The sequence below is a fragment of the Vipera ursinii genome, assembly GCF_947247035.1.
Source record: "Vipera ursinii genome assembly, chromosome: 6".
Taxonomy (NCBI): Eukaryota; Metazoa; Chordata; class Lepidosauria; order Squamata; family Viperidae; genus Vipera; species Vipera ursinii.
In genome coordinates this window covers 72,525,823-72,541,081 of record NC_139515.1, presented here as the reverse complement: position 1 = coordinate 72,541,081, position 15,259 = coordinate 72,525,823, and the positions used below count along the sequence as shown (strand labels likewise).

The window sequence follows — 15,259 nt, the reverse complement described above, 5'->3', positions numbered from 1 at the left end:
CTCTTTCATGTGTGAATCTATCCCCTTCAATTTTCTCTTCTAGAGACTAAACACCCCCATTTCCTCAAATTCTCCTTCTAGGATATAATTCCCAGATCATGATGTGATGCAAATTTCTTTAGCCACTGTGGAAAGAACATCATGCCTGCCTGTTTCCTTAATTTATAGTAAATATCTTGTGAAACTTATGGATAAGAACAAAATATGCCTGGGGTCAGGAAAAACACATATGGTTTCCCATCAGTTTCACTCAGTGTATATTAATACTTACTTGTTGAAATACTCTAGGAAGATTAGGTTGGTAGAAGTACCGATGATGGTTGTGAGTCCACCAATAGTTGCTGCATAGGAAATGCTCAGTGAGAGGCATTTGCAGACCATTTGATCATGCTTGGATGGATATTGCCGTTTGCTGTCTTGATCCAAATTTTGAGGCTGAGGTGGCAGAACAAGGATTTGAGTCTGGAAAAAAGCCATATCATGTATGTTTGTTCATATGCTGCCTTTAAAAAAACATAGAAACTAATCTTCATTCTTCATTGTCCAACCTAGGGTTATGGAGAAATGTTGAGATTGCAATTCTCAGAATTCCTGATCAGCATGGAAATGTTGCCCTTGCTGTCTTGGAATTCTGATAGCTGAATCCCCAACAAATTTGCTGAGTGCCAAGATGGGACAAATTATCATAAACAACCTCAAACTGAAATCACACAACTGCAATAATATTCATTGATAAAAATAGATTATTTACAAGATTATTTACTAATAGCCAGGGGAAAAAACAAGAGTAGGAGACTGATGCGCAGTCTTTTTGTACTTAGAAAAGACTCTGTTGGACTGGAAAGACCCTGGTTCAAATTGTTCCTGAATTGTGCAATCCAGGAGTGACACTATGAACAAACACCATGCCCAACCTACTTCACGGATTGGTTATTGTGAGGCTAAATTGAAGGAAAACATCAGGTGCTCATACTGTGCTCTCAGAGGAAAACTGAATCAAAAATGTAGTACGGGACAAATAATATACATCTGATTGACTCTCCTGTAACACAGAATACTGGATTAGATAGTTGTTCCATTCTGACTTCAGAATGGGACAACTCACTGCCACCATCTCTCCACCACCAACTCACTGCCACCATCTTGCTGTGGGACACCTTACCCCCATCACCCCAACCAACTTGCTGTGGGGATAACTCATTGCAAGCTTGCACCTTCCAGTCTGTTTTCCAAAGCTGACCTGGCTTAAGCGAGTTAAGGTACCCACCAGCCCTCACTCCTTCTCCAAAGGCTTCCTTGCCTTGTTTTCCTGCCCCTCCACCCCGAGAAACCTTAGCAACGATACATTCATATTTTTTTATTGGAATCCACCTGAACATTTCTTCAAAGAGGTATGTGGAATTTGTAGCCCACTAAGTATTGGTAAATGATAAATCCCAAGAGCCCATCAGAGAAGGATCAGATAAGAGAGTTGCTGTGTGTTGTAGTTCATCAACATCTGGAAGGCCACAAGCATACAGACATAGGATTCTACCTACGAGCAGGAAATTGAATATTCTACATAAACTGTTGCCTTCACTTGTATTTATTACTCCAATGTATCCTGTTCGAACTGCTGTTTTGTTGTTCAAGCTTATTTTTAAGAACTCAATGAATGCTGTTTCTTTTTTATATTTTTTTTGTTATTTATTAGACATTTAGCAGAGAGACAAGCAACATATTTAACAGAGAGACAGAAGAGACGAATAGATAAATAGGGTTGCCGTAGTTCTATGAAAGGAAAGGATTGTTTTTTCCCCTGTTTAGGAAGAAAATCTTTAAATACAAAGTTGAAAGCTGAAACTACGTCTTGTTCTGGCCAACAGCTTGTTGAATACACTCTGATTGGAAACTTTAAAAACATGTTTATCTTCAGTCCGTCAATTTGTTTTCAAGCCACTGAGTTCCTAGCTCCATTTTCTACTTATAATGCAGTTGATCTAGAGCTGCACTGCCTAGTCATTGCACAGCACAGTAGTCAACTGCCCTGAAACAACCAATCTAGTTTTCTATAAGAATTAACATCTGGAGATGATTGTCTTACTATAGCATAGGAAATTATTGTGGTTAACCATAGAACTGCAGCATGTTTGAATCTGATCCTTTTCCTGGAGCAGGCTGTTCAATTCAATTTTTAGCTAGCTAGAGTCACACTATCCCAAAAATAAGCTATGATGTGACTAGTTAAGTTCAGAAACTAATTCATATTGAACCTAAACTTATAGTTTGTATCCACACAAAATAATAACCTCACCTGGGGTAGATGTTGCCCATTTGTCCTGGAATTCATTGTTCCAATCGTATTGGCTATCATGTGTACCCCATTCATGTTCTGAGGGACCAGAAATATTTTATTAGAAAATATCGCTTTTCATCATCTTCAATTATCATACCCCCACCCCAAATAAGTTCTTCTAGGAATATTTCCACAAGTTCAATTGTTTGGCAACTTGGTTAAAACAACTGCCTAATCTACTAAGAACAAGTGTTAAACTAAAGCAAGTGTTTTCCTGAAAAATCAACATATGCAGCATGACTGTTTCCTTTTGTTTCTTCTGAGTAATTAGTATTTAGAAGAACAGAGATTGCACTAATTGTATCCATGAATTGGGGGGAACACATTTTTCCTTTTATTAGCATTGCTTAATAAAGATTTGCTTTCATCTGCTCCCAGAGAATCAGAGGATTTTAGATGACTTTAAATAGATTTGTAGCTAGAGATTTCTGTCCCATCAATCCAATAGCCAAAGAACAGTTGGTGCCCACAGAAAGAATAATCTATTGATTATATATTATACTCAATATCCTATTGAAAGACTCAGTCAGATTAATGATAACCACCCATGTATAAAACTTGAAGGATGGGGAGGAGGATTTGGCTTCATCCCAAACAACAATACACATAACTGACTCAAGGAAAAAGGATTCTAACAACCAAGTTGCTTTGAAATACAAATCCAATATCATCAAGCTGTCTTCATGCCTGAATAACTGAATAACATAGAGAATATTAAGGCCAGTGTCCTAGAACTGGATAGAATCTTAAATGAAACCAGATCAGCATTGTAGATATGGCTACCAATTTTAATAATGCAGTTTACGGAAAAGGCCCTTTAGGTTTCTGAATCTAACCCTTGTTCAATCTAACCCTAGGACTGCAAATCAAAAAGTCTCCAACAGATTATACTGGTGTAGACTTTCATGGCCAGTAACTGTTGGACAGTATTGGGCTTCAGGGTTTAGTTACTGTTGTGTCAAGAGTATATTTCCTGATCTGGCAACTGTGCTGGAATCTTCAGGGGTTCTATGGCCTGTTATGAAGACCACAGACCACTGAGCAGGGACTGATTGGGTTTGCATCTGGGCTTCTGTCAGGACATTTGGATATAAAGACCTGTGATCTAGATCATGGTTACTGAACTTTGAAGGCCAGCATTGTCTTCCTCAACAGATTCTATATCTGCCATGGTTCCATTCTATGAGATTGTGTTTTCATTTCCACTCACTAAACAACAAAATGTGGCTTAGTTTTGCACAAAAAAGGAGAGGATTGTTCCATCATTATTTTACTATTCTAAGACAGTCCTTGTGAAAGACGTAGAGAATTACTGAAGCACAAATGCATGCTCTAAAAATACCTTGGACTGCATCAGAGAGCTGAAATCAGCAGTTGTAGCACTACAGATAACAAGGGGAAATAAAAAAGGATAAACATTAATAATGAATCACAGGTGTGTCATAGCATATACTCCCAGGAAATCATGGTGCTCTGTATCCAGTTTTGTTATCCCAGCATTCCTGCAACAAAAGATAGGCTGATGCTCAGATTCATGCAAGTGATGTAAGAAGGTCAAACAGGTTTTTAGTACGTCTGCCTGGGAGAACAAAAGATGAGAGCAGAGCAGTTTCATTTACAGCTTCTTCTCGGCCTTGTTTTCTCCAGCACACAAAAAATGGAAGACTGGCTTGGAGAACAGCTGTGCCATTTGCATCTGTCCAATAAGCTGCCATTAGCTTCCATGCTATTGCAGTGCTGGAAGATAACACTGTGATAAAGAAATCTCTTTGCAAATGCAGTTTTTAAAAATCCATCTCAGCTTTGTTTCATCTTACAGAGAGGTCACTGGAGATTTGCATCCCAATGCAATTCTGCTTATTCTAGTTCTGGTTCCATTTCTAGTTCTGAGTTATGCAAAAGGAATTCAGTATGGTGGAAGCATGCCAGGGATAGAGAAGGAAAGGACAGGTCAGGTCTCTTGGGCGGGAAGTTAGTTGATTCTCTTTCTCATTGGTGATAATTCCAGTGAAAACTGGGGGGAAGGATTATCTATTAAATTAATTAAAAACTAAGAATGTGCAATGTAGCAAAAATATGCTTGGCTCATGGAGGAAATTAATAATAATAATAATAATAATAATAATAATAATAATAATAATAATAATAATAGCAGTAGTAGTAGTAATAATAATAATAGCAAATCATCATTTTGAGTATCCTTCTATTTCTAGAAATAATGACAGTGTCCATTTATTACTACTTTTGGTTTCCTTCCTTCCTTCCTTCCTTCCTTCCTTCCTTCCTTCCTTCCTTCCTTCCTTCCTTCCTTCCTTCGATAAACATCAAAGCAATACATGTCATTCTTTCCTCTCTTAAACCTCTCCAACTTCTAAATCTCTCTTGATATAATATCTCATTTTCTGCTCCTGATATGTTATCTCATTGTGACCTGAAAGGGTTCAAATGTCCATTAGAGCTGGACAGGCTTCATTCTTACTCCTCGTTGATGAAAATGAGCTCCAGGGAGCCTTGACCATGTTTGTCACCGAGACCTAAAATAAAAGAGACAAAAAAATAAAAGGGATTAGGTTCGGTCTCAAGCATTGCTTGATTATCCAACAAAGCTTCTGGACACCACATAGACCTCAGAGATCTTCTCAAAAAATAAAAAAAGATGGTTGAAAACCCCTTTTAGAGAGGTCCTTTAATGTGCTTCCAAAATTCCAAATGTGTTGACTATCTCAAGTTAATTAAAGCTCCTGATAAGCTTTTAATAACCTTGTCTTCCATGATAATTAAGGAGGATCATGAAAGATCTTTGTAATTTTGGAGCATTGATTTGTTTTCTTCCAATCTGTTACTAATTTGTAAAACAACTGAAATCAGCTGCTCATCAGATATGCTTCATTTATCTGATTTGCTTCCTCTTATCTGGGTCCTGAGGAGCCAGGACTGAATGAAACAATCTCTTCCAGCCAGTTTAGTCCTGATTATGTATTCAGCTGGAGATTAAAATTGGTCATGTATGTTGACTATAATATTTCCTCTGCCCAGTTTTCATGTTTTCTGCTGGAAAGCCAAAGAGAAGCTGAGCTTGGAATGCAAGTCAGGGTCTTTGTGCATTCTGGAGTTTGGTTTGCTGGGCCTCCAGATCACATTCAAGCCAACTTCATCAATGGAGAATAGACTGGACAACCATTTGACTGGGTTGGTGTAAGTCTCCTGCCTTGAGCAGAGGATTGAACTAGAAGACCTCTGAGCTTGCTTCTAGCCTATGATTCTGTGAAAACTCCTTTTCGAGTTTTTAGGCAAAGGCAGAGGGCACATGTTGGTATGACTCGCCATAGTAACTTGAACTTTGCTCATCTCTCTCTAAAAGAATTTAAAAGAGCAATGAGGATGATCACATACTTATTGTCTCTTTCTCTTCCCGGATGGTGCTTCCTGCAGTGCCATTCATCTCATGATCTTCCTCAGACTTCACAAGTTCCTGAAGAACTGCCTCTACAATGGGCATCACCATAGCTGTGGTGGATGTGTTGGAAAGCCACATAGATAAAATAGTGGTGCAACACATAAAGCAAAGAAGCAGCCTAGAGTTCAAGAAAGAAGAATCATTTGGGAGGCACAGTTAAAAGCTCATTGTCCCCCTCTTTATAATTTAACTCTTTTTTAAAAAAAATAATGATTTCTACTTCTTGCAATTAAAAATGATGTCAGAGTGGTGATTCAATTTTGTGGTATAAGTAATCTCCTGAAAATAAAAGGAACTTTCGTATATACATTATTATAACAGAATCAATGAACTTTGATGGTTTCTGCAAAGGTAAAACAGAACTATCAGAGTAGACAGGAAAGGGGCATTAAGAAAATAAGCAGGAGCAGAAATAAAGATGAGAATGATTTCTAAACTTATGTAATGTACTTATACAGATAGTTCTTGACAAAACAGTTCATTTAATGACCATTCAAAGTTACAACAGCCCTGGAAAAAGTTTTTCACACTTACAACCGTTTTAGCAACACCATGGATATGTGATCAAAATGCAGATGCTTGGCAGACCACAGACCAAAACAAGCTGATTCACTCACATGCCTGGTTTTGCTCCAGCCATCATAACCATGCGCAAGGCAATCCGTTTGTGCAAATTCCACTTTTCAACAGAAGCTGCCACACAGATAACCCCAATGAGAAGCAAGGTGGTGTTCTTGACATACTCAGCAGCTACCTATGGACAATTGAAGTCAGTGGGTAAACAGAGTAAATGAGGCACATACAGTCACCTAGAAATTGGGTCTATGTAATTTCCCTATTTTGATGCATTCCTGGGGAACAACATTTAATCCCCACTTCTAACTATGTCTGTGAGTACCAGAGGTTTGCTCTTGAAACTCTATCACGGTCTTTTTTATTGGAGAAGATCAATGATGTTAAGGAGATTGCACCAAGTAATTTGCTCTTCTCAAATTAAAAAACACCATTGGTTTTTTCCAATAAAAAGATTTCCAATAAAAAAAGACTTGGATTAAACACTGTTTGGCTGCTGAAGTGCAGGGCATGGAATAGATCTTTCTTAATGTCTGTCTGTCTGTGCATCTGTCTGTCTGTCTGTCTGTCTGTCCGTCTGTCCATCTATCCATCCATCTATCTATCTATCTATCTATCTATCTATCTATCTATCTATCTATCTATCTATCTATCTATCTATCTATCTATCTATCTATCTCTATTAAACTTATTTACCACCCATCTCATTTCAAAATGACTTGTACATGCATCCACTATGAAATTTCCTTTATTCACAGGTCCAATCTTGTTGTAGGTTTTATTAACATTATGTCAGATTTTGAAATATTTACTTTGTTTTGAAAACATTTAAGGGGAAGTGGTTTTTAAACCCGATATCTAATTTTAGCATTTTTTAATGCTCTGTCTTGCCTTGGAGGTTCTAGCAAGATTTCAGTCTTAAAATAAATAGGCAAGTCTCCTTATTTGCTAAATAACCCCCGATGGATGTTTTCAAACTGCCATGCAATTATCTTGGTTAATTTTTTTGTTCTTGGCCTATTTCCATTAGTCCTTTCTCCTTTTCCTAAGTTCCAGCTCCTGCCCTACACTTCACAGTAATCCATGCAGATTTTTTTTTAAGTGGAAGAATTCAATTTAAGAATCGAAAAGAATCCCTTAACAACACAAAACCTTGCTTATTCCATTTTATCCCTTTCACCCTTTCGCAGGGTGGCTGAAACAAAAGCTCATATTCTTAAAAGCCAAAGACTCCGGGGAAGCGTCAGCAGATTTGACCTACTAGGAAGAAAAATTACAGTATGATTTCTAAGAAGATTTAGAAAGCACTTGGAAAAGATCTGAAGATTTGTTTTGCAGTTCCTTGGGGTTAGCTAGTTGAAGTTACGGTAGTTAGATTGTCATTTTTTACCTATCCTTGATTATAAACTGCTTGGAGTCCTTTGTTAAAGTGGGCAGTCTATAAATAATTGCATAAATAAATGTGCCAGAGTAACTTAACTCTGTTCTTTTAAACTAGGGACATCCTAGGGTTACTAATTTGTTATGGGAAGTGTTAGTACAAGGATAAATATTTATGCAGGCTAAGGGCTAATTTATATTTCACCAGCGGTGACATGAGGATCTACAGTGCTGTAATGTGACAGTTCCTATATCACTTTAGATGATTTTCCTACTCCCTAAAGCAGTGCCTGCATTTCATCCCAGGAAATATGAGAAGCAATGTTGGAAGTGTCATAAGGCAGTATTTCTTACACCATTGCTGGTAAAGGGTGAACTATCTTTATTGCAGCCATTCAAATACATCTGTGTTGAGGGAATTTGAAAGACATGTTATTCTATTAGGCTGCTATCAATTGTCAAGCTGTTTACTCAACAGTATTTTCTCTTCTTGCTCAATAGTATCCAGCTTGGTCATGGTAATAAGAACCATCATTTTAAAGGTGCTTTTTTTTTCTTCAAAGGCAACTGGACTGTTCTTTTCCTTGAGGAAGAAGAAGAAAATGTTTTGCTTCTCATCCAAGAAGAATTTGCTTCTCATCCAAGAATAAGACACTCAATGATGCAAGTTCATCAGATAATGAATTGGGGGAATGTACAAGGTATGACAGACATTCATTTCCCATTGCAGGATATTTATCAGGTGAATCTTTTTTTCCACTCTGCAAGTATTCATAGTCATAGAATAACATAGTATGTGCCATGGACTCACATGGTCATGTCACTCCTTTGAGATTCTTCAATGGTCATGTTTAGTAGTGTTAAAATGAGCTAGTTATTAATTATGCGATGAACGTCTATTTCCTATATAGGCAGATACAATTTGTTTTAAAAAATGAAATCTGCATGACACTATTTAACATTATGATGTCTGAAAAGCAAAGAATCCCACTTCTAAGTTTTAAAACTAGAGGTCTCAGTGAGTTCTGTATTAAATTAGAAAGCTGTAGTTCTAAAGCAGGGGTGTCAAACTCAATTTCATTGAGGGCCGCATCAGCTTTGCGGTTGCCCTCAGGGGGCCGGGTGGGTATGGCCAGGGTGGGTGTGGCCTACTGGGTGGGCATGGCTAGAGTGCGTATGGCCTGGGTGGGCATGGCCAGCTCTACATCGTTCACATCAAGGGTGTTTATGGGGGCCTGGGCAGGAGTGGGACAGATCTGAGGGTCTCTGGCAGAAGGAGGGTCTCTGGGCCAGGGCCAAGGCAGTGGGGGCCTTTCCCTCACTGTTTCCAGGATGGCTTTGCGGGCCACATGAAACCACTTCACGGGCCGGATCCGGCCCCCGGGCCTTGTGTTTGACATGTCTGTTCTAAAGCCTAACAGAATAAAAAGGAAAAAAAGACCTTGCCCCTATACAGTACTGTTAAAGAATTTTTATTGCATTTTATAGCAATAAAAATGTTTTTAAAAAATTGAAATGAGGGTATTGTAGCAGGTAGTAAGTTGGCTATGTAGTTTTACTGCTCAGAATTGGCCATCAATCATGAATTATAAATTCATGAATGACGTATCTATTCAGGTGAATTAACTTAGCCAACTGTTGCTGATTTCAAAAAAGGTAAGCAAGGACAGACCTGGTTTATAGTTAATTGGGAGAAATCTCTGGGATCTACACCAAACTAGGAAGTTGAAAAAAAAACATCCCAGAAGAAAGCATAGCAAGCTTCATTTGCTAAGAAAATGACATGGTGCTCCAAGAATCAAGTGTTACTCTTGGATACTTGACATTACCACTGGAAGGAAGGAAGGAAAAATACACAACTCTGACCTCACTGGACTTCATGACACCAAACAGTGGATAGAGGAAAGCAGGAACAAGGGCTGCTGCTCCAAGGGGCACTGCTTCAGATACCCAATATATTGCTGTGACAATCAGCACGTAGGCACAGGAGGCTTCCTGAGGCAGAAATACAGGAATAATTAGGGTCACATGAACTTTCAGAGCTGCAAGTACTGGCTGATGATATGATACAACTGAGATATCTAAATGTTATGGACTGCTTCTTCAGTTGGGCAAATTGGTTGTGTTCAAGAGACTCAGTATAACTGATGAGTTTTGTCCCCAAACTGATAGATAGCATCGCCCAGTAGTTTTCTATAGATGTTAAACACGACGTTTAAGCCTGTGGGACCCCACCCTGCTGGACTCTGGGTATAACATCTCCCCCTGTCAACCACAATTAAAACTGGCCTCAGGAAAAGGAGGATAATAATTATCACAAAATGGGACCTTCCATTCCCAACCCCTGAAGCTGGTCCAAAAGGCTGCTGTAATCAAAAATATTGAATCTGGCTGAGGGAATCAAGAAGCATCAGGATGAACTCACCACTTAATCTCAGCTCTGCCACAGGTCATTAATTAATACAACCATTTTAACATCTGATGGTTTTCCTAATATAACATCTGTTTATAAACAAAAAATCAGATAACATTTGTTTTTCCTAACAGTGAGAACAATTAACCAGAAGAACAGCTTGCCTCCAGAAGTTGTGGGTGCTTCATCACGCACAACTGAAGGCTCTTGAGAAGGGACTGGACAACCTGAAATGGTATAGGATGTCCTGCTTGAATAGGGGATTGGACTAGAAGACCTTCAAGATCCCTTCCAACTCTGTTATTCTCCTATTCTGTTAATTTGTAATGCTTTAATTCTGTAGTTGTTTTAATCTGTTATTTGTAGTATTGTAAACTGCCCAGAGTAACTTGGTAGGGAGGTGGGTGGCATACAGATTTAATAAATAAATAAACCAATGCTGTCTCCAAAATGAACCCTGAAATAATATTGATATTTGGTTTCCTCCAAGGAAGCTCAACCACCTCCTCCAATAACTTTTCTAGAAAGGGGAGGTTGGAGACTGGACAGAAATTGTCCAGGATGGTTAGGTTGAGTAGGGTAGTACTAACTAGGGTTAAGTTAAGGCTGAGAGGACCATCGCTCTTACTAAGAAGTAAATATACTGCATGGATCCAACAAAGGACACTTCCTGGGTGGCTTTAATCATGCAAAAAGGACCTGAACCTAATAGACAAATGGCTGAGATCACTGATTGGATTTTCTATTTCCTCAAGAGTCACAAAATCAAACTTGCTCCAGATAACACTAACAGTTAGAAGCTAGGAACAAATTCCAGTTTTTAATGAGTTGACCTGTTTCTCAGCTCCACTCTGTAAATATTACTTTATCAGCCAGTTTGAACTATGTCGCATGTATTGTATCTTTTCACTTACTATTTTGCAATCTTTTCCTATTGAGGGCTGAATGCTGCTGTAAAGTAGCATATCTCTATACCTTGGATAAATCTTAATGTACTAAAATAAAGTGCTTCTGAGAGGTTCATTATTTTTATTTACACTGAGGTAAGAGAATGATAAAAAGAAATCAAGATCATGATGGTACAACTGAAACTTCAATTGACTTTTATGTGTTACAGTATTGGACTTATAGAATAGCCACTTTTTTCACCATAATTTGCAAATACTCCAGTTCCTACCATCGTTACCTACTTTTGATCAGATCCCTTTTGTCGGAAGCCTTCCCTATCTCATCAGTTTTACACACCGATAAAATACTTAACCACAGTGAATGAGAGTGGGAAAGATGAAGATGAAGTCCTAGACAGAGAAAGCACTGCATGTCCTGCCTCTTAGAAGGTTTCTTTTGAAATGAAACATTCCAAGGACAACAGGACTTTTGGAATCTGGGTTTGGATCAATCAATAGGCTCTACAATAAGTGTTTCTCAGCCTTGACAACTTTAAGATCTATGGACGTCAACTTCCAGAACTGAAGAAGAAACTCTGGTAGTTGAAGTCCACAGATCTTAAAATTGTCAAGGTTGAAAAACACTGCTCTAGTACCTCAGTAAACACATGCACACATACACACAAAAAGACCTCAAATACACATACATAGATGCAAGCACACATACACAATGCCAATACCATTAGTCATTCAAGAACACTGTTTCAATAGCTACACTTAGCCAAGCGGAAGCTGCATGCTAAATGTGGATTTGATGGAACAAATGCTGCAGATCTTCCTATCAGTGTGAATGTACCGCTTAGAAAGCATGAACAATAAGATCTCAAAAAGTGTGTTTCATTTTCATATTTCAGAAATGGACAAGGAAGCCAAAGATCTTGAAATGCCTACTCTCCCCCCTCTCTTCTTCCCTTTCTCTTTTGTTTCTTGACGTAATTCCAAGGTTGTTACTCATGCACCACAAGGTAACTTCTAAGTGAACATCTATGTAAGAAAGAGAATCATTCATTAGTAATGTACTCCACCCCTTGCTTCTCCCTGGACTGAAGATTCTGACATACTGTAGATTTCCTGGTGCAAAAGCTGTCTAAGTCACTTTGGGTTGCTTTAAAATAGTGGTTTTCAACCTTGGCAACTTTAAAATCTGTGGACTTCAACTCCCAGAATTCTGTGTTGTAATTCTTCCAAATATTCAATCCACAGAAAACCTCTTTAGAGTGTTGCTTTGATAACACCACGTAACCCACCTTCTTTAAGCTTGAGAAAAACAGTATTAAGAAACAGAGCCTTTCAAGCTTCTCAAAGATGGGATGCAAAGAGAAAAGCTGTTGTGGTTCCCAACTACAACTCTCAAATGCATGCACACATATACAACACACGTTCTTCCAATTCTGCATGAAAAGCATAGACTGTTCTGTTTTTATAAGTGGAAAGGAACATCAAGTAAATCAAGAACTTTGATTTTCACTGAATGTATTGTGGGAAGTCATTCCCCCCCTCCAGAGAAGGAAATATTTTGGGTGGATATTAAAAGGACAGAATATTATTTTTTCCCCGTAGGAATAATGAAAAATCATAGGCAAAGATAGCCACAAGTTTCCCTCCCCCAAGCAGAAACCAAAGAGGCCAGCTTTCAGAAATGCAGATTTGATAATTCCATTCAGAAAGGTTGGGGCCAGGAAGCTTGGAACTGATGAGATTAGAAAGACAAAGATCCCTAGCATCAACAACCACTCATCCCAAAAAATCCAACATAGGACATATCCATTAGCCACAGCCCCAGGGAAGCAGGATATGACCTTTAGGACATAATAGGATTAACCCACCACCATCAGGATACCAGAAAGGCACACTGAACCTAAGGTCAAAGTTCATGCCACAGGAACAACTCCAAACACAAAATCCCAAGAAGGTATAAAAACCCACCACTCCCAGCAACATGTGGTTAGCTTTCCCAGAGCCACATGCTTTGTGGTTCTGCTCTTCAATAAACTATAAACTAAGATGGCAAAGCACAGGCTGGGAAAAGGAGAAAGTGAATGCTATTGAAAGAGCTGCATGTTGAATACAAAGAGCTGTTTTTACTTCTTCAACCTGAGAAACACAATGAAAACAGATATCAAAATGAGATTAACTGCAAATATGGGCAGTTTGAGAATATGAATGGAAACTCACTGTAGAGAATAGAATAGAATAGAATAGAATAGAATAGAATAGAATAGAATAGAATAGAATAGAATAGAATAGAATAGAATAGAATAGAATAGAATAGAATAGAATAGAATAGAATAGAATAGAATCTGGAAGGGACCTTGGAAATCTTCTAGGAGAACCTATACAGTTTCAGACAAGTGACTGTCTAGTCTCTTCTTAAAAACCTCCAATGATGGAGCACCCGTGATTTCTGAAGGCAAGCTATTCTACTGGGTAACTGTTCTCACTGTTAGGAAGTTTCTCCTTAATTCCAGGCTGCCTCTCTCTTTGATCAGTTTCCAATCATTGTTTCTTGTCCTGCCCTCTGCTGCTTTGGAGAATAGTTTGACCCCCTCTTCTTTGTGGCAGCCCTTCAAATACTGGAATACTGCTATCATGTTGGCCCTGTTTCTTATTTTCTTTAGACTAGCCAAACCCAAGTCCTGCAGTCGTTCTTCATATGTTTTAGTCTCCAGGCCTTTGATCATTTTAGTTGCTCTTCTCTGAACTTTTCCCCAGGTCTCAAAATCTTTTTTTGTGACCAAAATTGGTTGCAGTATTCCAGGTGTGGTCTTACTAGGGTTTTATAAAGTGGTACTAATACTTCATGGGATCAAGATTCTATGCCTCTGTTTATACAACCCAGGATTGTATTAGCTTTTTTGGCTGCTGCTGCACACTGCTGCCTCATAGTTAAGTGATCATCCATTAGGACAAGCTTTTCATTTGATTTAGGCAACAAACTAATTAAAAAGGGTTAATATATAGAGTTAAAACATAACTTTTGAGAAACAAATACATGTTAAGTGTGGTTGACTGGATTTAAATCTGAGACTTTTGGCTAAGAAAGCTTGTATTCAACCTTCCAGTTTCCTGGCAGAAATCAGTTTGCAAACTATTTAGCTGAATGTTATCTTCTTTCACAGCAACACAAAAAAAGAAAACAGGGAAGCAGAAGGAAGAGAATCCTGAGAAATGCAGGAGATTATAATTAACTTTTCTATGGATACAGAAATCTCAAAGTAATCTTTTAATCAACTTCTACTTAGTGTCTAAGACTTTAGCTTCAAGCCATGTTAGTCAAGTGGTGTAATCTCTCCTAGAGAGACCATCCTGACCTTACTGAAATAATTGTTTGCTTTTTTTTTCAGAAGTACTTATCACTGGCACTTTAGCAGGGGTCTCCAAATCTGTCCCTATCTTGTACTGTGGAATCCTTCCATGCTGGTCTTAATAAGTGTTCCTTGTCTTAACTGAAAGTATTCTTATTTCCCAAGCTTTTCTCCAAGTTGGATCTCAGGCAGAACCACCAGATTTTTAAAACACGAGGACAATGACCAAAATTGATGAAGGTGATTATGGTGGTCAGCAAAGTTAACAGATTTTATTTATTTTATTATTTATTTATTTTATTATTATATTTATATACCGCCCTTTCCCGAAGGACTCAGGGCGGTTTACAGGGTGATTAAAACAAAAAATACAAAAGTTAAAAACAGATTAAAAAAAAATTATATCCGTCCCTGAACAAATAAAACCCCAGTTAAAATTAAAATTAAAATTCTCAGCCTGGGCCAGAGAGCTCGAAGAGCCAGGTCTTCAGGTCCCGGCGGAACGAACGGAGGTCGGGGGCAGTCCTAAGCTCCACTGGCAGCTGGTTCCAAAGGGCAGGCGCACCCACTGAGAAGGCCCTCCCCCTGTGGATCGCCCATCGGCAATCCTTGACCGGCGGTACCCTGAGGAGGCCCTCCCTGTGGGAGCCCACAGGACAATGGGAAATTGACGCTGGCAGCAGGTGTTCCCTTAGATAATCCGGGCCCATGCCATTTAGGGCTTTATAGGTCATCACCAGCACCTTGAATCTCACCCGGAGGGCAACCGGGAGCCAATGCAGCTCGCGGAGTAGAGGTGTTACATGGGAGTATTGGGAAACTCCCATCACAACTCGCGCGGCCGCATTC

At 38.8% G+C, this 15,259-nt stretch overlaps 1 protein-coding gene across 1 annotated transcript in view; it reads right to left on the bottom strand.

Annotated features, from left to right (window-relative positions):
- The window catches only part of SLC13A4 (solute carrier family 13 member 4), a gene marked incomplete at both ends in the record, with an annotated part of 37,233 nt that overhangs the window by 11,795 nt on the left and 10,179 nt on the right, over nucleotides 1–15,259 (bottom strand). Inside the window, 7 exons of the mRNA XM_083365385.1 lie at nucleotides 272–462; nucleotides 2,294–2,371; nucleotides 3,678–3,717; nucleotides 4,815–4,869; nucleotides 5,729–5,910; nucleotides 6,410–6,546; nucleotides 9,612–9,740. Coding sequence (XP_083221511.1) covers nucleotides 272–462; nucleotides 2,294–2,371; nucleotides 3,678–3,717; nucleotides 4,815–4,869; nucleotides 5,729–5,910; nucleotides 6,410–6,546; nucleotides 9,612–9,740 — 812 coding nt within the window. The remainder of the gene's footprint in view (nucleotides 1–271; nucleotides 463–2,293; nucleotides 2,372–3,677; nucleotides 3,718–4,814; nucleotides 4,870–5,728; nucleotides 5,911–6,409; nucleotides 6,547–9,611; nucleotides 9,741–15,259) is intronic.